General features: G+C 41.4%; 1 protein-coding gene across 2 annotated transcripts in view; it reads left to right on the top strand.

Annotated features, from left to right (window-relative positions):
- The first annotated feature begins 219 nt into the window (after window positions 1-219).
- Window positions 220-16,567, top strand: part of LOC122563059 — a 60,236-nt gene continuing 43,888 nt past the window's right edge. The window contains exon 1 of one of the 2 annotated variants that reach the window (XM_043716413.1): window positions 220-734. In XM_043716413.1, the coding sequence (XP_043572348.1) occupies window positions 702-734 (33 nt within the window). In that variant the 5' untranslated portion in view covers window positions 220-701. The remainder of the gene's footprint in view (window positions 735-16,567) is intronic. The other variant, XM_043716414.1, reaches the window with a different exon arrangement.

Here is a 16,567-nt window from a genome sequence, read left to right on the forward strand (position 1 = left end):
TTGTACTGATCACTCAACAGGAACTGGAACGATTGAACATTCCACTAGACACTGGATTGGAGAGTAAATTAAACATTGTGTTGATACGCAACATGCACTGGTATAACAATGCAGAACTTTGCACTGCAGTTAGACTGAATCCTCTATTAAACATTGCATTGAACAGTGTGGTGTGACCCACACTAGACAAGCACATTATCTTAAGGACCGTTCTGAATTAGGGACGTCTACTGGAGCTTAAATGTGGGGAAGTTACTGAGCAGTGTATCCGAGGACACGGTGCGGAACACTGGGAATGGATTCCACATTGTATTCCGGGACTATAAGCGGACAGTATATTTGTGGAGTGCCCTGGGCAGTATTGGAGACTCAGTATTGGACTGGATGGTGGGGGCTGTCCTTCGCCCAGGATTAACTTTGGGGATGGTGCGAAGTAAAATCATTTCCACCCCACCCCAGCTCAGGCACAGACGCCGGTTACCGAGCCAACGCGGACAAACTACACAACTGTGCTGGGAAATCACATGTGAGGGGGTGGGTTAGTACATTTCACTCGCTGTCTTGTCTGTGTCAGTGTGTGTGTGTGTATGTCCGAGCGCTCGATCGGGATATGTGTTAGCACCAGCCTCCCAGCGATGTGACCTGCTCCTCAAGATCAAGACCTTTAAGACCAGGAGTTAACACCCAAACATCTACTCCCTATGAAGAAATTAGCTTCCCTCTGCAAACTCCAGGTAAAGAGGTCTTTCGCTCGGTACATGAAGATCCCTCTGCGGGGGGGGTTGGGTTGTAAAAGGGGAACTTTGCTCTGAAATGCAATGCAAAAATAAGAAATAATAATTTGGCAGTGGATGCATGGTGTTGGGGCTGGGTTCACCTGAACGCGGGGGGGGGACGAAGCTATTTGATTACTGATCTATTTGTTCGGCCCCATCTTTTAATTCTGCTTTCACTTTCTCTCGCGAGTGTCGCTATTGGGTTCTCTCGTGGTGTGTGTGTTTTTACATAAGTTCAGCTTTTAAGTCAGTTCCAGCCTTTGGAGATCTGATCTTTTTTCTGTGTGTGTGTGTGTCCAGGTACTCATTACCCCTTGCTTCTTTGAGTTGCTATGCCTCAGGTCAGGGGGGAGAGTGTGGGTCAGGAACGCGTGGCCTCGCTGTTAATAAGAAACGAAGTTCGGTCTGCAGCGCCCAGTCTTGGGGAGGGGGGAGGAGATCAGTCTGCGCTTGAATTTATCCCATTCCCCTTCCCTGCTGGGAATTACACTGTCCCTTCGTGATACCCCTGGGATGAGGGGCAGCAGGAAAGCATCCAGAAGAGAGTGGCTTATCAGAAATGACATGGGAGGAATGAAGAGAAATATAGTGCAAACTCTAGTAGGCTTTCAAAAACAAATTAAAACAAAAACTTATCCTAACATGTACGCATGCGACTCGACACAGGACCTCCTAACCCAAAGGTAGGGACACTGCTAATGCATCATAATACCCTCTCAGGTTCTTTCTTTCAGATTAATGTATGTTAACCCATCAGTGTTACACAACTGATGAGCATTCTACATCTGACAACCTTGATTTAAGTCCTGCCGCTTTAATCTCCATAATATGGCCCGATGGGGAAATCCAGTTTGCATTGTATCCTTCAGATACAATATAAATGCATCGATGTGTCCAGTCATTCATTTTTCAAGTAAATGTATTAGAAATCAAAGCATAAAGTGCTGAAAATATTCAGGCAGCGTCTGTGGAGGGACAGACATGAGGTGATGACCATTCCTCAGTTCGGGTGGAAAGTTATCGAGCTGAACTATTAACTCCGTTTGTCTCTCCACACATGGTGCCAGACCTGCTGAGTTTCTCCCAGCTTTTTCTGATTTTGTTTAGACGAGACCTCTTCACCCGGAGATGTGAGCTTGCAGACACAGAGAGAAGTTGTGGTGAATAGAAGCAAAAATGCCTTGAAGGGGAAGCTGAATGGATACATAAGGGAGAAGTAGATTACAACACGTGCAGGTAGAATTAGGAGTGGAGCTTAAAGAACACCACAAATCACATCAACTGAATGGGCTGTCTCTCTGCTGTAAATTCAATGTCAAAATCCAGCTGGCTTTAAATATTTAATGCCAGACCTATTTGCTTTCCCCCTCTTTCACTTTCTCTCATGGGGAAAGTGAGGACTGCAGATGCTAGAGATCAGTCAAAAAGTGTGGCGCTGATGAAGAGCTTATGCTCGAAACATTGATTCTCCTGCTCCTGGGATGCTGCCTGACCGGCTGTGCTTTTCCAGCACCACACTTTTCGACTCTTCCTCTCTCATCCAAAGCAAAAAGGATGGTCGGGGATGAGGAGAAATTTCTAAGAGATACAGATAACATGGGTCATTATAAGCTGAATTGTTTGGCCTGAAGTAGGTCCGACATTAAATATTTAAAGCCAGCTGGATTTTGACATTGAATTTACAGCAGAGAGACAGCCCATTCAGCTGATGTGATTTGTGGTGTTCTTTAAGCTCCACACCTTCTAATTCTACCTGCACGTGTTGTAATCTACTTCTCCCTTATGTATTCATTCAGCTTCCCCTTCAAGGCATTTTTGCTTCTATTCACCACAACTTCTCTCTGTGTCTGCAAGCTCACATCTCCGGGTGAAGAGGCTTCGCCTAAATTCCCTTTTGGGTTTAGTATGGCCATCTTTAATTTTTCACCCCTGACTTTTGGCATGCCTGCCAGCAGAAACATTTTTGGGCCCATCCTATCGAACCCCTTCACAATGTTAAAAGCCACTGTTCTATTGTCCTCCCCAGAGGTTGCTGTTGTAGAGAAAGAGGCCCCAGACTCTTCTCTTACTTGGAAAGGAATGATCTTCTGGGCTGTGGGCCAAGTGCAAGAGAAATGAGACTAATCCAATAGTTTTTATCAAATAAACCCAAGCAGATAGGATGTACTGAGTGATCTCCTTCAACTCTACATTATTCTGACTGTGGGTGTGAAGTTTGTTGTTACATGTTTGCTTAATAATCAGCATAAGCTCTGAATGATGTGCAATTTGGAATTTAAGAGTCTTTCAGCTCAACTGGTTCATGTATGTGACCATGCAGGTTATAGGAGCATATTTAGGACATTCTGCCTATCTAGTCTTCTGCCATTCAATCATAGTTGATACATTTCTCAACCCCATTCTCCTGCCTTGCCCCATAGTCCTTATATTCCACACAAATCTCTTCCCACCTTACTCTATCTCACTCTATCAACATTTCCTCCCATTCCTTTCTTTCTACAGGCATTAAGGGGAGGTGGTGTTGTAGTGGTAATATCTGTGGGTGAGGAGAGACAGGGTAACTCTCTGGATGTATGGGTTTAAATCCATCTTGGAAAATGGTGAAGTTAAATTCAATTTTTGGGAAAACAAAATGGAATTAAAAGCCAGTTCAGTTGTAAGCACCGTTATTAAAATCCCATGTGGTTTACTAATGTCCTTTAGGAAAGCAATTCTGGTATCCTTACCTGCCCTGGACTAAATGTGATTCTCAGTCACAGAAGTTAAATCTTAAATCTCAAATATTGACCTTGTTGATGATGCCCAGCATCCCACGTGAGAATAAAAAAAATATAATTGGGTGCCCTTAAATACATCATTGTTTGATTTTTTTCAGATTGTGTTGCACTTGCTTAGGGATTGTCCCTGAAGACATTCGGCAGGAACTCATTAATAGAGTTGGAGCTGGCAGACTCCAGTGTTTACCTAACCTCATGTTTAAAGCATTTGTTTCCTCTCTTCATTCAGGAAGGCCTTTTAGCTCTCCAGTCTATAACTGGAAATTTGAAATCCTCTGCCGTGAGTTGTTTAGGGCTTCAATGTATCCTGGAATAGGAAAACGACAGGTTAGGCTGGAGAACTGCCAGGGCAAGTGGTGAGACATTTGGATATGTACATGAATAGGAAAGGTTTGGAGGGATATGGGCCAAAGCACAGGCAGGTGGGATTAGTTTAGTTTGGAATTATACTTGGCATGGACTGGTTGGATCAAAGGCTCTGTTTCCTTGCTGTATGACTCTGTGACTGATCACTGTCTGAAAAGTCAATATGATGGAATATTTCCTTCGTTAATAAGCTCACAGATCCCTACAACAACTGCTTGCACTTACCTAGCACCTTGAATGGTACCGAATGGCCCAGAGTGCTTAAGGAAAGTGGACATGATGAATGTCGAATTGGTCATGATCCTATTGAATGGCAGATCAGGCTGGAGAGGCCGAATGGCCTACTGCTATTGCTATTTCTTATGGTCTTAAGAAGGAACCATCAACAATATCATTCAGCCTGGAGGTGGGCGGTTTTTGTTATGAGAAACCCAGCAGATCTGGCAGTACTTGTGGAGAGAGAAACAGAGCTAATGTTTTGAGTTTGGTACGGCTCTTCTTCAATGATGTTCCTCTGGAGTAGATAGGACTTGAACTCAGGCCTTCTGACTCAGAGATAGGGGCACTACAACAGTATCAACTGTGCAGTTTCTTCTGACAGATTAACTATCAAGAAAAGCTAGCTGTGGTGCTCCTCTGAAGAAAGGCAAAGATTAATTGGAGACCGACTAAATATATGTAAAACTATGAAATGATTTGATAGAGTAGGTGTAGAATGTATGGGTGAACCAAAACTGAGTCATAACTATAAAACAGTTAATAATAAGTCCAAGAAGGAAATCAGGAATCTTTCTTTAGCCAGAAAGTGGTTAAAATGTGCACCTCACTGCTGCAAGGAGTAATTGAGGTGAACAACATTGCACATTTACAGGAAAGTGAGAAAAACTTATGAAGGAGAAGTGAATAGAGAATGACTGACAGGTTTGCAAGAAATGGATCAGTTGAATGCTCATGTGGAGCAATAAAACTGCCATGCTCCAATTGGATTGAATGAGCTGTTTGGGTACTGAACCTTACAATCTGCAAACATAGAAATTCAAGAACGGTGTCAGGAATCAAATTTCTTTACTGTAATACACAGTGTAGCAGCCATATGGAGGGGAAGACACATGGGTGTGACTTATAATTCACATTCAGTATCGGATTTGAAACTGTATTTGCTTTCTATTTGCTCAGTGAGGAAGAATAGCAGTGGTCAGTATGTTACACATTTGAATGGTCAGCCTTAATTATAGCTTTAGTGTGGCCAGACAATTGTGAAAACTTCCTAAAACACAAATAAACATCTCAACCTCAACCTCAGAGAAAGGTCATTTCTGAGATGTCACATTTAGAATATGGGTTCAAGACATTGCAATGGCCCCAAAAAGTACACACATCTGAACATTTATTTTTTGTAAGCATTTCTCATTTAAGGTTAAAGACATGAGGGAGCAGGGTTTAATGGTGATGGGGACTGGATTAGCTGAAGAGCAGATGGAGAATGTTTCAGAAGAGAATGAAGATTACCATGTACTAGCTGGCTCAAATGGTCTGCTTCTATACTCTACATTCTATGGAATTTCCAGTCCCAGGCAGTGAAGGTAAAAATCTATCCCAGTGTGCACAAACACTGTCCCAGGCCTGAGGAACAAATTGGGGTGTGCTGCCCCTCAGAACCACATCTTCTGTTAGCAGTGGCTTCCTTGGTTTTCACTTTGAGAGTGGCCTATCAGGAAGGAGCAGAGGTGACATACAGCAGTGGGAGTCAGCGCAAGAAGAAGAGAGAGAAAAAAGATCATGCCTGAACCTCTGGCAATCTAGCGATAAATAAGTAAAGAAGGATGTGACCAATATCCTCTGTCTGAAATATTTCTTAGCTTCTGTGCGATATTGTGTGTGTTAAATTGGGTGGCTCAGTGGTTAGCTGCATCACAATACCAGGAACCTGGTTCCATTCCAGCCTTGGCTGACTCTCTGTATGGAGTTTGCACATTTTTACCCTGTCTGTGTGGGTTTCTTCCGGGTGCCCTTGTTTCCTCCCACAGTCCAAAGGCATACAGGTTAAGTGGCTTGGTCATGCTAAATTATCCATAGTCTCTAGGGCTATGCAGGTTAGGTGGATTAGTCATGGGGAGCACAGGGATGGAGAGTCTGGGTGGGATACTTTTCAGAGGGACAGTGTGGACTCGATGGGCCAAATGGCCTCCTTTCACACTGTAGCAATTCTATGAAGTTATTATAAGTATGACAAAGATACCTGCATTAGCACAGCCCAAAGTTGCAGTGTATTTTTTTTTCAAAGTCTGAAGTTTAAGGTTTTTCTTCATGAATTGTAAAATCTAAAGTCCAAATATCGTACTTCACCTAATAATGAGACTGAAGCAGCCCATTACTTTAAATTAGGAGTATGTGTTCAGACTTAACCCCAGCTTACCGTATCGCTGGTGTTTGGGGTGGTACGGTGGCTCAGTGGTTAGCACTGCCGCCTCATAGCGCCAGGGACCCAGCGCACATTCTCCCTGTGTCTGTGTGGGTTTCCTCTCAGTGTTCTGGTTTCCTCCCACAGTCCAAAGATGTGCAGGTTAGGAGAATTGGCCATGTTAAATTGCCCATAGTGTGAAGTGCATTAGTCAGAGGTAAATGTAGGGGAATGGGTCTGGGTAAGTTGCTCTTCGGAGGGTTGGTGTGAACTTGTTGGGCTGAAGGGCCTGTTTCCACACTGTAGGGAATCTAATCTAATCTATCTCCACAAATCTCTAGGAAGGGGCAGAACACTGCCAACAGTTTGGCATAGGTTGTCAGTCAGGCTCAGGGATAGCCATGCTGGAAGTTAAAGCATTAACTTAGGTGACATTGGGATCCCCTGTTGAGGTTACCGTTAAAATGTGTTTCAGTGGTAAAAGTTTTCTCACTCATCCAGCCATGCTATAGTTGGTGTGGGTGTGGTTTGTAATCAGAGTTGATTGTCCAAAAGTGTTACATTATAAACAGTAATTTTCTTCCTCATTGAGCAAGTGAAAACCATTTAATACCTGACAATATCTGATCACATTCATGTGTATCATCCTGCTGTGTATGTATAAAAGGAGATTTTTAAGATACTAATTGCAATAAAAATAATTAATTTGACTTGCCTGAATTCTTGCTTTTATAGAGATGCATAAAATGTAAAACAAACCAACTGTTTCAAACCAATTGTTCATGTTATACATGAGCTTTCTACTGCCCCTCTTCATCCAAGTCTATTTGAGTATTCTTCTGTTTTTCTTTCCCTCATTTATTTATCTAACTTCACCCTAAGTGTGTTAATGATATTCACACCTTTAGTTTTGGTCTCCCCAACAATTGGAAATATCTTCTTTATGGTCAAAACCATTGTCAAACTATTTCAGGATCTTAAAGATTCTCTGTCCTTTGCAGTTCCTCCAACAAAGTAAACGAGGAAAGATAACAGATTAGAGGAAGAGCAGCCTTAAAGCAGAGTTGTTGAAATGTTTCAATAGACATGAATCCGTTGATATGGAATGATTTACATGAGAAATCGCAATCTATCAATAGCCCACTGTCCATCCAGGGTAATTAATGTTCTGTGGTCTTTGTGTTGTCTCAGCTCACCAAAGGAAAATATAACAACAGCTGGGATTCAATATATTACAATTATGTCACTGTTCCAACTAAACCTTCTGCTATATTGCATAATTGCTGATGACACAATTGTTAAATTATGTTGCAATTAATCCCTTATAAGAAGCATACTATTCTGCAATGCTTTATCCCAGTGATCATTATAATTTCTGAGGATAAAAGGACTTACATTTTTGTAGCACACCTTCACATCCTCAAGGCATTCCACAATATTCCTCAGAGAATTAATTACTGTTGCAGTGTAGCCACTGTTATCTTATACTGAAAATGTGTTGCTGGAAAAGCGCAGCAGGTCAGGTCGCATCCAAGGAATAGGAGAATCGATGTTTCGGGCATAAGCCCTTCTTCAGGAATTCCTGAAGAAGGGCTTATGCCCGAAACGTCGATTCTCCTGTTCCTTGGATGCTGCCTGACCTGCTGCGCTTTTCCAGCAACACATTTTCAGCTCTGATCTCCAGCATCTGCAGCCCTCACTTTCTCCACTATTATCTTATAGACCAACATAACCCCAGGAAGCTGTGGGATAATTAACCTTAATCTATCCATGTGATTTGAGAGATGCAGGTTTACCAGGGTCACAAAAAGAGAGCCCCACTTACATCAAATGACGATGTGGAACCTTTTACATCTACCTATCAGACACCCAGTATGCCTCGCTCCAGTACTGCATCCAAAGCAGAGAACCTCTGACAATACAGCACTCTCTCAGTACTTAAATACTAACTTCAGATTATGTACTGATGTTCAACAACAGCATATGAATCCACAAGCTTTAAATTCAGAGAACAAGGCTGAGACAGATGAGTTCAGCTGAGTATAGTTGTCAGGAGGTTGCTTGGTTTTCCCAATGAAGCAACAAGTATATCCGACTTTTTGCTCCACATTCTGCCAGGGTGCTGAAGAGTACTTGATATTTATAAAACTATCTACCAGCAAGATTTCCCCCCTTCCATGAATGGCAAGAGGAAAATAAGACATTTTCTAATTTTTAAAAATAAATTATTCCCAAACAATTCCATACCTGGTCATTGTTAATGTTTACATTCCATAGCTCCCAACTTATTGTCTTTATAAAATCACGACCATTTACAATCCCACTCCTCCTTCCTGTCACTATATCCTCTCTCCTTCCTCAACTCTTCACACTCGCAACCAACAGCCTTTCACTCTGTTTGCCTGGGAAGAAATCTTAAATTGGAGATCACAATTTTTAAATTGTTCTATTCTCTCCTCAAGGGGAAACATCTTCTCAGCATCCACCCTGTCAACTCCTCTCAGGCTCTGATAAGTTTCAATAAAATCCTTTCTCATTCTTTTAAACTCCAATTGATACAGACCCAGCTGTCCAATCTTTATTTGTAAGGTAACCCTCTGCTTTCAAATCCAGCTATTAGTTGAGCGAGCCTTCTTTAAAATGCCTTTAATTCATTTACATCTCTTTTTAAATACAAAGTGCAAAACTGTATATGGAACAGTAGATTGGTCTCACCAACATTGTAACAAAACTTAATTATGTTCATACTTTTGCAATTTTTTACATAATAGATGGAGAGTTTTACCAGGGAATGACAAAGCATAGTATTCAGGAAGCCATAATTAATGAGGAAAAATTAAGATTGAATGCACAAATCCTTGGTGTCAAAAGACCAGAGTGGTTGGTAGTAGGGAATGAATGTTTGTGGAGATGAGGATCAGAGGCATCGGATTCAATAAGATTAATGTTACTGTCGATCATAATTTCTCACTGTTCCCAAATCAGTGTATTCTGTACTACATTACATGGTGCTCTGTAGTTATAGAGTCAGAGAGTCATAGAGATGTACAGCACGGAAACAGACCCTTTGGTCCAACTCGTCCATGCCGACCACAGACCACAACCTAATCCAGTCCCATTTGCCAGCACTTCACCCATATCTCTCTAAACCCTTCCTATTCATGTACCCTTTTAAATGATGCAATTGTACCACTTTCTCTGGCAGCTCATTCCATCCACACACCACCCTCTGTGTGAAAAAGTTATTCTCTGCACATTTGGTAGCAGAACTACATTTGTCATTCTCCTTCCCGTCTCCGTCTCCCCTCAGTGTAACAATTGTGCTTATCAGATTGAAAGTAATATTGAGAGAATAAATGCCTTAATTCATTATTGTTAATTTTTAATGGTTAGTTATTAACTTTTATATTTATGAAACAATTCCTAAAACAATCAGTTTCGTTTTAACTGACCAGTGGAGTGCCACAAGGATCAGTACTTGGTCCATTACTATTCATTATTTATATAAATGATTTGGATGTGAGCATAAGAGATATAGTTAGTAAGTTTGCAGATGATACCAAAATTGGAGGTGTAGTGGACAGCGAAGAAGCTTTCCTCAGATTACAATGGGTTCTTGATCAGATGGGCCAATGGGCTGAAAAGTGGCAGATGGAGTTTAAATTAGATAAATGTGAGGTGCTGCATTTTGGGAAAGCAAACCTTAGCTGAAATTATACACTTAATGGTAAGGTCCTAGAGAGTGTTGCTGAACAAAGAGACCTTGGAGTGCAGGTTCATAGCTCCATGAAAGTGGAGTCGCAGGTAGATAGGATAGTGAAGAAGGCGTTTGGTATGCTTTCCTTTATTGGTCAGAGTATTGGGTACCGGAGTTGGAAAGTCATGTTGCGGCTGTACAGGACATTGGTTAGGCCACTGTAGGAATATTGCGTGCAATTCTGGTCTCCTTCCTATCGGAAAGGTATTGTGAAACTTGAAAGGGTTCAGAAAAGATTTACAAGGATGTTGCCAGGGCTGGAGGATTTGAGCTATAGGGAGAGGTTGAATAGGCTAGGGCTGATTTCCCTGGAGCATTGGAGACTGAGGGGTGACCTTATAGAGGTTTATAAAATCATGGAGGGCATGGATAGGGTAAATAGACAAAAGTTTTTTTTTCCCTGGGGTGGGGGAGTCCAGAACTAGAGGGCATAGGTTTAAGGTGAGAGGGGAAAGATATAAAAGAGATCTAAGGGGCAACTTTTTCACACAGTAAGTGTATGGAATGAGCTGCCAGAGGAAGTGATGATACAATTGCAACATTTAAAAGGCATCTGGATGGATATATGAATAGGAAGCATTTGGAGGGATGTGGACCAGGTGCTGGCAGGTGGGACTAGATTGGGTTGGGATATCTGTTTGGCGTGGACAAGTTGGATCGGAGGGTCTTTTTCATGCTATACATCTCCATGACTCTATAACTAAGCAAAATTTTGCAAATCCCTCATCTAACAGTGACTTGGATGAAGTACTGTTAGATTGTGCTTGGCTGACAATAAGATAGTGAGTATTATTTAGGCTTTACCAAAATTGAATTTGAAGTGTCCAGACTTTCCATTCAATGTTTAACCGTCAAAGTATAATTTACATAACAAGGGAACTTACTCTTCTAACATTGCTAATGTAGCTACTACAGAATACAGCCCCACTGGCTCTGTGCTCCTCGATGGCATCCACAACAAAATTTAGTTTTGTTTGAATTGCTTTTGGATTCTGTTTCCAATGGATTTGGTTTTCTGTCAGTCCATTACAACGTAGCATTGAGTATTGTCAGTCTCTTGTTCCTCGCACAATAACATTATGGTTGCTTCTAATTCCTCATTTGCTGTTAGCTGTAAATTAGTGCCCATTTCCCTCCAGCTAGCAATGTGGAGAAGTTGGGTTTGTATCTAATCCCTCTATTAAATGTTTGTGAAGTCTAGGATTTTACTTCTCCAGTGCTGGCAGTATGATGATTTTTGATAAAATTTCAATTTTTTTTGTCAAGCAAACAAATATTTTGAAACTTTTACTTAAGTCTTTTAGATATTTATGCTAAATGTGGCACATTTGTGAGGAAGAAGTGATTTTGGATCCGTGCTTTCCAAAGCTATTCATCACCAGGTTTTTCTCCCCTCAGCTTCTCAGTCAGTTGTAGACTCACTGGAAGAGATGAATCGCCATAATCGGCATTATTGTTGTATCTTGAGACTACCAAGATGGTGGACGATAAATGATGTGGACCTTGACCATTTCCTGCTAATAATTCCTATTGTTCCCATTTATTGGCAATGTTTTAAGGAATAATGGCCATCATCCCATAATTATGCATCTTGTAGAGCAATATTGCTTGGTCTCTAAATTTCAGTCTATCTTCATGCATCAAAAACTTTCCTCAGTGCTCACCTCCTGTAAGATTTTCCATTCTTATTTCCTTACAGAATCTAGAAGATTTAGAATACTGTACAGTGGGCAAACAGACCACTCAGTTATTAAGTAAAGACACAACTGGTATAAATTGGAGATGATCATCAAATATACTCACCACCACCCCCTTCCCAATCATCACCATATATAATCTTTAATGCCATACTGCAGGGAGGTGTAACTACATGATGACAAGTTTGCGGAGTCAGTATCTCATTTTAGATTAGACTCACCACAGTATGGAAACAGGCCCTTTGGCCCAACAAGTCCACACCGACTCTCTAGAGAGTAATCCACCCAGACCCATTCCCCTACCCTATATTTACCCCTGACTAATGCACCTAACACTACGGGCAATTTAGCATGACCAATTCACCCTCTCTGCATATCTTTGGATTGTGGGAGGAAACCAGAGCATCCAGAGGGAACCCACACATGTGCAAACTCCTCACAGAGTCGTCCAAAGCAGGAATCGAACCTGGGTCCCTGCTGCAGTGAGGCAGCAGTGCTAACCACTGAGTCACTGTACCACCACTGTCAATATAAGTGTGGTCATGGCAAGGAGACCCTAATCCAATGAAAGATTAAAATGCAAAGAAAGCAGCAAAGAAGGAAAGAACTACATTTCATTCTCACAGTGTATTTCATAGATTCAGGATTCAACAAGTTATGTTTCTATCATTGTAGTAATTTTGAACTACTGTAACAAGCAAAATGACAGCAATATGCACACAGCAAGCTCCCATAAACATCAAAAACAAGAAGTGACCAGACAATCTACTTATGAAATTCTGATCTCTCCGTCTCTACTTCTCTTGATATCTACTCACTGTCTTAACTCCAAACTTCACGGATGACCAACAAATAAGATATTAAATTTGCGATGCATGCTTCAAGGTGTGTCACATGCAGTCACATTTGCAGCCCTGCATGCCCACCTTAGATGGATCCTCTCAAAATCCAGAAATTTCAGTATCCTGCACATATGCCATGCCTGAGAAATACAACTTGATTTGGCCATTTGATTCATCTAAGCCTGGTCTTGTGTTTTGGGTTAAAATGGGAGTTTACATCAATGAGAAGGCAGTAAAGAGTGTGGGCAAACAGAGACTAAAATGCACAAAATGTTTCAATGCAAGTAATGCCATAAGAAGTCTTACATAATTTGGATTTTATAAATAGGACAGACAGTGCAGGACTATAAATATAAAAATAAGTTTATACATAATATTAGTTAAACTACAGATTGAGTATTGTGTAATTTTGAACTCATCACTACAGAGAATGCCACAGGAATATGGAATACAGGAGCAGGAGTAGGCCATTTAGCCTTTTGAGCCTGTTGCAGCCTTTAGTAAGATCATGGCTGATCTAGTTGATCTCCACTACAATCTCCTGCTGCCACCTCAGAATTCTTATCACTCTCGGCTATCAAAAATCTGCCAGGTTCAGCCTTGACGAAATTTAAAAACCCAGCCTCCATTACCAGAGTTCAAGAACCAGGGCTCAGTCTAAGGATGCAGGGTAAACTGTTTAGGACTGAGATGAGAAAGAATTTATTCACCTGGAGGGTGATGAACCTGTGACATTCACTATCACGGAAAGTGGTTGAGACCGATTCATCAAGTGCTTTCAAGAAGGAGTTAGGTTTTAGTTCTCAGGGTTAAAGGGATCAAAGAGTGTAGGAAGAACTGGGAACAGGGTCCTGAGTAGGATGATTAATCGTGACCAAATCGAATGGCAGAGAAGACTCAAAGGACCAAATGGCCTACATCGGTTCCTATTTTCTAAATTTTTATGTGTATCATCTGGGGAAAAGAATTTCACACTCTAATGATTCTCTGGGAGAAAGAAAATCTCTGTATCTTTGCTTAAGATGCAGCAGCACATTGACTGAGTGGCTCAGTGATAAACACTGCTGTCTCACAGCACCAGGGACCCAGGTTCAATTCCTGTCTCAGGTGACTGTCTGTGTGGAGTTTGCACATTCTCCCCAGGTTTGCTCTGGTTTCCCCCCGCAGTCCAAAGGTGTGCAGGTCAGCTGAATTGGCCATGCTAAATTGCCAATAGTGTTAGGTGCATTAGTCAGGGGTAAGTATAGGGGAATGGTCTTGGGTGGGTTACTCTTTGGAGGGTCGGTGTGGACTTGTTGGGCTGTTTCCAAATTGTAGGGAATTTGAACAAAATTAAAGGGTAGATCTCTACTTCTTCTTCTTAATCTACATTCCTTAATTTTAACCTCTTCCAAAAGAGGAAACATCTTCCTGGTACCTACCCTGTCAGACACCTTCAAGCTCTTCAGTCTTCTAAACTCCAGTGGATTTAGGCCTAACCACTTTAACCATTGTTTGTAAGATAACCCTTCACCCAAGGGCTTACTTTAGTAAACTTCCTCTGCTTCAAAAGTATTTATATATTTTTTTCAAATAAGGTGACCAAACTGTACAATGCAATCCAGATGTGGTCTCACCAGTATATCTTCCTTACGTTCACATTCCTTTTTCCTTGCAACAGTCACAATCCCCCCCCACCATTTCATTGCCTTCCTAATAACTTGGATCTCCACACTAACTGTATGTGATTCATTTACTAGGACACCCAAATGCCTCTTAATATTGATTTCTCCATTTTAATTGCTTTTGATTACATTAGATTAAATGCCCTACAGTATGGAAACAGGCCCTTCAGCCCACCAAGTCCACACCGACCCTCTGAAGAGTAACCCACCCAGACCCATTCCCCTACCCAATATTTACCCCTGACGTGGCAATTTAGCATGGCTAATTCAACTGACATGCATATCTTTTGGATTGTGGGAGGAAACCGGAGCACCCAGAGGAAACCCGCGCAGACACGGGGAGAATGTGCAAACTCCACACAGGCAGTCGCCCATCGAACCCGAGTCCCTGGCGCTGTGAGGCAGCAGTGCTAACCACTGAGGCACCTTGCCACCCATTTCTATTCTTCCTGCTAAAATGGACAAATTTGGATTTAGATACTACAAATCTATCTCAATCAACTTGTTCATATCCCTCTCTAACTCCTCTTGACAATTTACTTTCTTACCCCATCTTGACATCATTAGCAAATGTAGCTGTCATACATTCTGGTCCTTCATCCATGTCATTGCCATGAATTGTGAATAGTCGGCAGCGCAGCACTGTTCCCTGCGGCACTCTACTAGCTCCTGCTTCTCAACCTCAAAATGAACCACTTATCCCAAGTAATATAATACTCCCTGTACCATGCACTCTATCCCTATACAGCAACCTTTGATGTGGCACATTATCAAATGTGTTTTGAAAATCCGAGTACCTACACCTACCAGTTCCCCTCTGTCTACTGTAAATGTTACATTGTCAAAAAGATTAAATAGATGAGTTAAACACAATGTCTTCTATCCAAAGCTTTGTTCACTCTGCCTGATTGCATTGTGATTTTTTAAAAATCCCATTATTACCTTCTTAATAATGGATTCTCTTACTTTCCCTTATCTTAGTCAAAGTTCTTTTCAAAATCATTCACTAAGGTCATGCTGTGGATGGGCAGTTTTTAATAAGAGCTGAAAAATGTGTTGCTTGAAAAGCGCAGCAGGTCAGTCAGCATCCAAGGAGCAGGAGAATCGACGTTTTGGGCCTTCTTCAGTAAGAAATGAGATTAAAGATTCTGGGAGTACCAGTATTGCAGTAAGTAAACTAAATTTAGATTGATATCGGTTGTTGTAGCAAAATGAGACTGGACTGGATATTAAGATGCTGAGGTACATAATGATTTAACAGTGACACCTGCAGCCACGTGCGAGAAACTGTGAAGAAAGGATGAAATTATTTGCTTTAGTGAGAAATGTACTGACAGAGAACAATGTCATGTGCAGTGGTGTCAATGAAAGAGCTTTCAGAAAACCAATAAACAACGGGGGAAACCAATGCAGGCCACAAACTATCAGCAGAGAGGAGAGTCACTTCTCCAATGTTCAGAATTGGAACCCTCATGCTACAAGGCTTGTGGCTACACAAGCCAGTTATTAATGTTACAAAAAGTTTTGATAGCCTGAAGAGGAGATAAAGGAGATTTCCTTTAGTTAGCGTGACAGTGTTAAGAGGGTCATCAATTTAAAATGATTGCTGACAGAATATGGAGAGTTTTTGGAAGAATTTTCTGCACACGGTGATTGCTTTCAGACGGTCTGCTGTACTATGAAAGTAGTCAAGCTGAGATGAATGCACTGGTTTGGGACAAATTGGATAAAAGTTTGAAGAAGAATGAAATGCTAGACCGTAGGCATTGGTCAATGAGGATAGCTTTGGAGCGATGGAGCCACCAAAGATACAATAGCCTTTCCTCTGCTGTAAATAAACATGTTTCCATAATATTTGCTGATTCCTAAAGCAGTGAAGATTAAGGTCCCTGATCCCATTTCCTTCCCTCTACTTCCAGTCCGGCGCTTTCTTATCAGCGTTAAGTAATATATCTTCTCAAACAAGATTGGGAAATCAAAATTGTGCTCCCTTCTGTCACGTACGACACATGCACACGCATGACCTTCACTTACTAACACACACACACACATACACATCCTTTCAGCTGTCTAGTCTTTTTTACTTAGCACCAATCCCCCGCCCTTTCCCCATAGCCCTGTGCATTGTTTCTACATAAATAATCATCTAGTGCCCTTTTGGATGCCTCAATTGTGCCTCCATCAAAATTTTAGGGAGTGGATTCCAAACCCAAACCGTCGCGATGTAAAAAAAAATGTTCTCACTATACATTTACTTCTTTTGCACCGCTCTTTTTAAGCTGTGCAG

The sequence above is a fragment of the Chiloscyllium plagiosum genome, chromosome 26, assembly GCF_004010195.1.
Source record: "Chiloscyllium plagiosum isolate BGI_BamShark_2017 chromosome 26, ASM401019v2, whole genome shotgun sequence".
Classification (NCBI taxonomy): Eukaryota; Metazoa; Chordata; class Chondrichthyes; order Orectolobiformes; family Hemiscylliidae; genus Chiloscyllium; species Chiloscyllium plagiosum.